This window comes from Martes martes (assembly GCF_963455335.1).
Source record: "Martes martes genome assembly, chromosome: 7".
Lineage (NCBI taxonomy): Eukaryota > Metazoa > Chordata > Mammalia > Carnivora > Mustelidae > Martes > Martes martes.
In genome coordinates, this window is record NC_137894.1 from 63,122,062 (window position 1) to 63,130,752 (window position 8,691).

The window sequence follows — 8,691 nt, forward strand, 5'->3', positions numbered from 1 at the left end:
TCCGCAAGGGAATAAATGCACCAGGTGTAAGGAATATGAGGAAATAACCTAAGATGATACTCTGAATGAAGTAGGGAGGGGATTGTTAAATTTTTGGGTTTCCTCATTTGCAGGTGAAGCTTACTTGCCCTGGGGGTTGCCACTTAACTTTTTTTTTTTTAAGATTTTATTTATTTATTTGACAGACAGAGATCACAAGTAAGCAGAGAGGCAGTCAGAGAGAGAGAGAAGGAAGCGGGCTCCTCGCTGAGCAGGGAGCCCGATGTGGGGCTCGATCTCAGGACCCTGGGATCATGACCTGAGCCGAAGGCAGAGGCTTTAACCCACTGAGCCACCCAGGTGCCCCAACTTAACTTTTTTATCCTATTTTGGGGTTCAGTAGATGACAGCAGCAGAAGGATGGGATACCTTTATCATAGGGAACAAGGATTCAGGAACATCAGCTGCAGCAAATGAAGGGGGATAAGTTTGAGTGAACTGACTGAAAAAGAATATTGTAGACCCAAATAATTTCGAACATGCTTTCAGGGATTCTTTAGGTGTAGTATTAACTGTCCAAAAAGTGGGAAGGGGCAATTATAGGTGTTGCCTTGTTTATCAACAATTTGGGTTCTTAGTGTTTATTGTTAAGTTAGAATATTTAGAATTTAAAGGCATTTCTTCATAGTTTTAATGCAGAAATAGTGGTTGGATTTCCAGGCCAGTTTGCACTTGTAGCCAAAGCAGGCAGTAGAACAGAAGGAATTTCTTTTCTAAGAAATAGGCGTTATTCTGAGTTAGGAGACCAGCTGTGTATTGCTTTTCAAGTCACTTAAACTCTGTGGGCCACAGTTCTTCATCTGTAATGTGACTGTTGAGCTACAATAGATGTTCCTTCTCAGTTCAAAAATTCTGTGGTCACATTCACAGTGGAATCACTATATTGAACACAGGTATCATGGGAAAATGTGTTTCAGATTTGAAACACATCTTCCTCCAAACCCAGGAGAGAAAGTGGAAACTTCACTACCACCATTGAGACTCTGCAGCTAGAGAGGTATCAGAAATTGAAACATGATGGTAACAGATGGTTCCTACACTTTGTGGTGAGCCTAGAATAATGTGTAGACTTGTGGAATCACTATGCTGTACACCTGAAACTAATGGAACATTGTATCAACTACACTTCAGTTAAAAAAACTGAAACATGCACTTCAGAAATACTACTAAAGTTCTAGCATTAGGGGCTCTTTTCTGCTTTTTCTAATATTAGAAGTAGTTTTTTTCTCAATCTGTTGGGTCCTTAAGATTAGAGATTCCAATTGTAGTACTGATGTTCTGGATTCAGCTAAGGACATTCTAGCTTTGGTGCCCCAAATTCTTGATTATGAAATGAAGATTTTGGCATGATCTCTGCCATTAGAGAGCTAGAGGGTTCCAGTTTTATCTCTGATGCTTGTTCATATGTATTGATCATTTGGGACAGTACTACCTATAGAGTGTTTCCTTGTAGAATTAAATGAAGCCTGTTTTTCCTGTGTTTATAATCCTGGTTTATTTTGATTTTTTAATTCCTGTTTTTGTGAAGCATTCTTAAAGAAATATTACTTTATTTGCTTTAGTGTAAGACATTATTTTTCCTGCCTTCTTTTAAGTGATCCAGTAAATAGATTAACTCTGGAAACTGTATACATCTGATGGATATATCTTTTAATTCATTCTTTATTGTAGTAAGGGGATGATGCTTACAAATTCTCTTTACTCTTATCTTTAATCCCATAGAAGTTCCAAGTTTGCTTAGTAGAATATGACCTGCATATAACAGGGTATATTTATGGAAGGAAGCTTAACATAATGCTTAAGTGCTTGGATTCTGGAGCCAAATTGCCTGGATTTGATCCTAGCTCCACCACTTAATGAGCTCTATGACCTTGTGAATTACCTAACCTCTATACCTCAATATCTTTATCTGTAGAATAGGGATATACTTACCTGTTGTGTGGATTATATGATTCACATATTTGTTCAGTACTTAGAACAAGTCTTCTGCACTGCAAGCACTATATGTTTGTTGAATAATAATTTTTAAGAAGTAAAAGCAAACAGAATATTTTTTCTTTGGATTGCCTGCTTTAGAGGATAACTGCACTTTGGCCTGTGGATTAATTTGTACATTTTAGTGGAGTCTCACTGCCTTATTACCCCAAGATGTTCTTGCTTGGTATAGCTTGCTTTATGGAGGTGGTCGTTTCTTGACTTCAGAGGGAATTTAGGAATTATTTAATAAATTATGAATGTTTTTCTATTCTTTTAATAGTCATTTTATGTTAATGAAGTATTTACAGATTTTGGTGCTTTGTAAAATGAAATAAAATATAATTATATTTAGTGGTTCTCTGTTCTGTATCAGATTTGGTAAGGTAATTTCATCAGACTTTACAAACACATGCAAAAAGTTCGTCAATAGAAATTTGAATTTTGGTTAGAATAGCTACACTGAAAATGTACTCTAGTTAACATAAATAATAGTTCAATGTAAGAAAAATGCAATATTCTAAAAGTCCTGTGGAATTTTAAAAAATAATGTGAAGGCACCATATTAAAATTTGATTTAAAGCATAACTTAATAGAATCAACAAACTCTTTATATTTATAGAAGACTTTGGAAGTAAAGACTGCCTTCATATGCAGTATTTTATTTTGAGATAGGAAAAACAGTTGCTATCTGTACTCTACTGAGAAGGTAATTAAAGGTCTAAAGAGGTTTGGAAACTAGCTCAGGTTTGTGCATAAGTGCCTGGGTCAGGACTAGAATTCAGTTTTTCTATTCCTAGAGTTTTGCTCTTATTGTCTCTTTATAATCAGTCACTTAAACATCCTCCAACATATCTCCTTTTTACTTTTAGTAACTTTTCTGTTAAATTTCTAGGAATTCTCTTTTGTATAGCTGCTTTCCCCACTGCTCCCCAGTGATTAAGTCTTCGTTTAATTACTGAAGCCCTGAAAGATGTATTTATAGCCATAAGGTGATGTCCTATAACATGGATCCTAAGGAGAGCTTTGTGCCAGTGACTATTTTCCTTTTATTTTATTTTATTTTATTTTTCAAAAGATTTTATTTATTTGTCAGAGAGGGCTCGCATACAAGCATGGGGAGTGGCAGGCAGAGAGAGCAGCAGGCTCCCCGTGGAGCAGGGCACTGGACTCGGGACTACATGGTAGGACCCTGCAATCATGACCTGAGATGAAGGCACATGCTTAACCAACTGAGCCACCCATGTGTCCCTATTTTCCTTTTATTTTTTTTTTAAGATTTTATTTATTTATTTGACAGAGATCACAAGTAGGCAGAGAAACAGGCAGAGAGAGGAGCAAGCAGAGAGCCGGATGCGGGGCTCCATCCCAGGACTTTGGGATCATGACCTGAGCCGAAGGCAGAGGCTTTAACCCAATGAGCCACCCAGACACCCCAACCTATTTTCCTTTTAAAACCAAAGATAATTTGGGGGCACCAGGTGGCTCAGTCATTTGAGGGCCTGCCTTGGGCTCAGGTCATGGTCCTAGGGTACTGGGATCCAGTTCCACATCTGGCTCCTTGCTCCGCCGGCAGGAAGGGCAGGGGAGAGGCTGCTTCTCCTTTTCCCTCTGCCTGTGGCTCCCAGTGCTTATGCTCTCTGTCAAATAAATAAATAAAATCTTTTAAAAAAATGATAATTTTTAAAGTATAAAGAGTTCTATGATAAGAGATTGATTAGCATATTTTCAAAATACAGATGTGATTATGGATACAGTTTCAGCCTTTACTTGTAACAGATTTGAGCTTATCATACCTAGTGGCTTACCTATTGGAGATGTGAGATCATTTTGTTAGCTTATGATGCAAAATGGTTGCCTACAATTCTATGTGAGAATTTCTATAAGTTTAACAGGAAAGTTATTGGAAAGAAAAAAGAAGGTTGGTTTATTTGGCATTTTTTTATGAATAAACAAAGAAGAAATAACACATCATTATGTGAGGTTCATACATACTACATACACCATATGGCATCTTTCTTGGACAAAATTTTACTATAGGATATGCTAGAGAAGCTGAGAGTAGAAAACTTATCAAATCTAAAAGAACAGATTTCAGAAAGTTATAGTATACATGTGAATTTGAATTCTAACCTATAACTCTTTTTTTTTTCATAACTGAGTTTTTATTGGTTGTTCTGAGGATCAGTACAGACATTTCAATTTGTACACAATTCCTAACGTACGTACCAAAAATCTAAAAAATCACGTAGTTGTGATTCTTTTCTAAAAGTTATTCCAGTGACCTTCCAGCTTAAAATTTGGAGGCAATTTTTCCTTAACTATATATCAAGTACCAATAGATTCAAATGCTGATACACTATTACAGTGTTAAGTCCCATTAATTCACAATTTAATATCATATACACTACATACTCAAATTTTCAATCTTGCATAGCACATTAACAGAGTTAGTAGGAAAACTGGACTACCACAACCAAGATGTTACAGAGTGCACAAGAATTCTGACAGGGAGAGCCAAGACCTAGGAGTGGTTTTCTTTAGGCAACAATTCTACCAAAACAACATGGGAAAAGGAGTAACCTATAACTCTTTAAATTATATGAAATTATATTTCCAGACAATTATGATAGTATCACCTCAGTCTATCAAAAACTAAGCTGTTGGGTAATTGTTTTTTTATTTTATTTTATTTTATTTATTTGAGAGGGAGAGAAAGAGAGCACAAGAGGGGGAAAGTCAGAGGGAGAAGCAGACTCCTTCCCGAGCAGGGAGCCCATTGAGGGACTTGATCCTGGGACTCCAGGATCATGATCTGAGCCGAAGGCAGTTGCTCAACCAACTGAGCCACCTGTTGGGTAGTTGTAACTGTGGACCAGAAAGTATGAAAAATCATGTTTTAAGGCTGTGGAGGAACCAAAACATGTCATTAAATATGTCATTAAGGCCTTATACTAAGAAAGAAGCCTTTTACTTTGATTAAATTACTTTTCATTCTTGTTCTAACATAATTTTTGTATTCTGAGCAGTCTTATTTCAAAACCTGTAGTTTATAACAAAATTAGAAAGGGATTGCTACTGGCAGATAAGCTAACAGTAATGTGAAGTGACAGGTGATAACCAAGAACGACCCAGAAAAACCTGTCAATGGCTTAAATAAGTCAAACTCCAAAGTATTATAAGGAGTTGTTTAATATAGTTACTCATAGTGACCTTGAGGATCTTACTAACAATATTATGTAATAATTTTTTTCTTTTTGGTAAAGAAAAAGTTAAGTTTGGGTTAGTATATTTCATTTAAGAAGTTGCTGGTAAGCTCTTTGCAGAGGAGCAGAGCAGTTCACTATAATGTTAAATACTGGGATTCTGAGTGATTTTTATTTTCCTATCTTTTATTTTCTAATTTTTATGTGACGAGTATGGATTCATTTTGTAATTAGAAAAAAAAAAAGCTGTTTTTTAAAGGCATGAAAATGTATACAGAATGGTTTCTACCAAAACTTTAATTTAAAGGACTACTTCATCTAGTGGAAATAATATACTTGTGGGTTCCTAAAGTTTTGCTAACTATATCTAGCTCTACTTCTTTCTACTTACATATCTGACTACCATCAAAAGATTTATTAAAATTAAGTAATCTTCCAATATACTGGAAGACAGACTTTTCACTGTTAAGCTAAACAACTAAGAAATAGAATGCTATTTTAGAAGGCATAAAATAACTAGCAGAAATCTACCCTAAGGCCGAGAAAAAAAAATGAGGCATTGTTTAATTGGTTTTCTGCAAATGATTTTTAAAATAATGTTCTTGATACATAACTGTTTCCCTTACAGATGATGAAGAACGAGAACTTCAGATGGATCCTGCAGACTATGGAAAGCAACGTTTCAATGATGTTCTTTAAGCCCTAAAAGAAAACTTCAGAAAACCTAAAGTGCTGTAAAATGGAATCATTTATACTCTGTTGTTTTTGACTTTTGTTGTAAAGATCAGTTGTAAAGATACATGAGATAGATTTAAGGAAAAACTTTAATGAAGAAATGTACCCATGTACATAGGTGAACTTTTTCATATTGTATTATTAAAGCAAAGACTTTTTTTGGTTATATTACAGTTGAGCCAAAAAATAAGCAAAACTGTAATCTTTGCGTTTAACATGAACTAATGTATATTTTACATTTTATCGAGCCCATTTCTTTCCACAAATGAACAGATAGGAAAAATTGGTTGTACAGTTTATATGTTGCACATAGCATAACCCCAGTGAGAACAGTTACTGTAACAGATGAAAAACTTTTTATTCACTAATATATTCTTGCTAGCCCAACAACTGTTCTGTTCTGTCTACCCCTCATCTCATACTCTTCATGGAGTTATACCTAGAATAGTTACATAAAAGAGGGGTTGGAACCTAAAAGCCAAACACTGGGCAGCATGTGTGCAAATCATTTCCCTACTTCTTTTATTTTATAGAGTACTGATGTGTTTCAGCAGATTAGCTTTCAGCTGGTGCTTGATGGAAGTTGAGGTAACCTGAAAAGACATAATATTTATGAGTTATGCCTTACTTAATTCATGAAATTGTGAAATGCATGATTGACAATATACTTCCAATTTTTATTTTTTCCACATCATACTAGTACTGTTTAACTGTCATTGGCTAAAATTTTTATATTTTCAGAGTCCAAGTTGGTGAAAATATTCATGATTTAAATGCCAGATTCTGAAAGAATATAAATCAACTTTGAAACGAATCTGCAATCAGTATTTCAAAGCTTCTCTGGTAGTTATAGTGATCTTATTTGACTAGAATTTTTCAGAAGTACTAAATAAGGAGTTTTAACAGGTTTTTATTAATGCACAGATAGGTAGAAGTACAGTGAGGTCTACAGCCATTTTATTAAAATAGCTTAAAAGTTTGTAATAAAGATGAAGAATCTTTGTAATTAATATGTTGTTAAGAACCCATAAACCTCATATTTGCTAGACTTACAAAATTATTTTAAGTCCATTTGTCTTTTTTGACACTATTCCATAAAATGCATAAGCTAGTTATAGTTAATCCCTGCTTTTGGATTTAAATCTTTTAAATTTTATTCCCCACCACAAAATAAAAGCTTTGATCATAAGGAGAAATTTAAGGTTGTTAGCTCTGCTTTTTCAGAAAGACTACTGGTAATTGCACATAAACATGAAATCCACCCCCCGCCCCCGCCACTTTGTGCTCAGGTTCTAGTAAAAAATTCAGACTTAAAGAGGTAAAAAAGGTGTTCGCTTAGTAGAGGTGCAAAAATTCTCTGACTTCAGTTTGAAATTATTTACTGACCAGGAAAAGATACAGTGATTTACTAAAATTATTATTTCTACCAAATCAAAGTAAGCAATTTCATGCCTTTGCTGAGTATACTCAGGCCTATAATGAATAGGTATGCTAATTCACAGAATTTTTAAAAATGGAGTTAAAGGGAATTGGTGTACACCGTTTGGGCATTAGGCTGGGAAGATGAATCTAAAACATACTTCTAGTAATACTTTATATTTAATACTGTAAAATCTTTTCAAATGAAAACCGTGAAATTTCCTGCCTTCGTTTGTCATAAAAACAGTCACTTAATTATATGGTAGCTATTACTTATACAACAAAATTTCTTTAATTAATCTAGACATTTTATAAACTGAGAAATCTTGGACCAATTGATAATATTTCTGACTGTATTAACATTTTAGTGCTATAAAATACTATGTGAATCTCTTAAAATTCTGACATTCTACAGTCTGTAATAGACATGCCGGTTTTTATAATATTTTACTTCTGCCTTAAGATTTAGGTTTTTTACATGTATTTTTGCCCGGAATTAAGTGTTAATTTGATGGAAACTCTGCTTTTAAAATCATCACTTACTGGGTTCTAATAAATTAAAATTAAACTTGTTTTACTATTTTGCTGATTCTGATACATATACACATATCACACTCATGTGATGCAAATAGCTACACTTTAACACTAAAATTTGAGCAAATTTAGAATACATTTTAGGCTAAGCTAAATGAGAATGGCAGAAAGATTTATATCGGGGTTGTTTATTGTAGTGCTAATATATTTAACAAATGCTGAATGCTTCCTATGTGCCCAGCATTGTCTTATATAATAATACTGTAGTGGATAAGATAGACCAGGTTTCTGTTCTGATGGAGCTTTGAAGTTGGAGCTGTCAGACAATATATAAGTAAACACATGAACCAGCTAGTTTTAAATAATGATAAGAACTATTAAAAATAAAACAATGTTCCAAGGTTTCAAGGTCTCTAAGTTTCTAAATAATTAGGTTTCCACTTAACTGAAACATTATAATTGTGAGGCTAGAGTATCATGAGTAAGGAGAAAGAAATGTGGCTAAAGAGGTATGGAAAGGGTATAGGAGGGAGAACCTTGTTAGTTCAGGTCACTTGCTACTGACCCATAAAGAGAAAATGTAAAATAAAGTATACGTGGAGGGGTGATTCTGGGGAAATGTAAATATGACTTCAAAATCATTTCTTTAATATGTAACTTTATCTTAAAAAAGTCTTAAGATTGTGTGCCTTTTTTACTTGTCCTATATATGCCTGTAACAAAACTTGCTAGAATGAGGAAAGAGAATCTGCAAGAAAACAAAATAAAACAAAAACTGCATAGT

At 34.2% G+C, this 8,691-nt stretch overlaps 1 protein-coding gene across 2 annotated transcripts in view; it reads left to right on the forward strand.

Moving 5' to 3' along the window:
• The window catches only part of GOLM2 (golgi membrane protein 2), a 106,504-nt gene extending 98,558 nt beyond the window's left edge, over positions 1–7,946 (forward strand). For both annotated transcript variants that reach the window (XM_080807884.1, XM_080807885.1), the window contains one exon: positions 5,848–7,946. In XM_080807884.1, coding sequence (XP_080664010.1) covers positions 5,848–5,918 — 71 coding nt within the window. In that variant the 3' untranslated portion in view covers positions 5,919–7,946. The remainder of the gene's footprint in view (positions 1–5,847) is intronic.
• Positions 7,947–8,691: the final 745 nt, after the last annotated feature.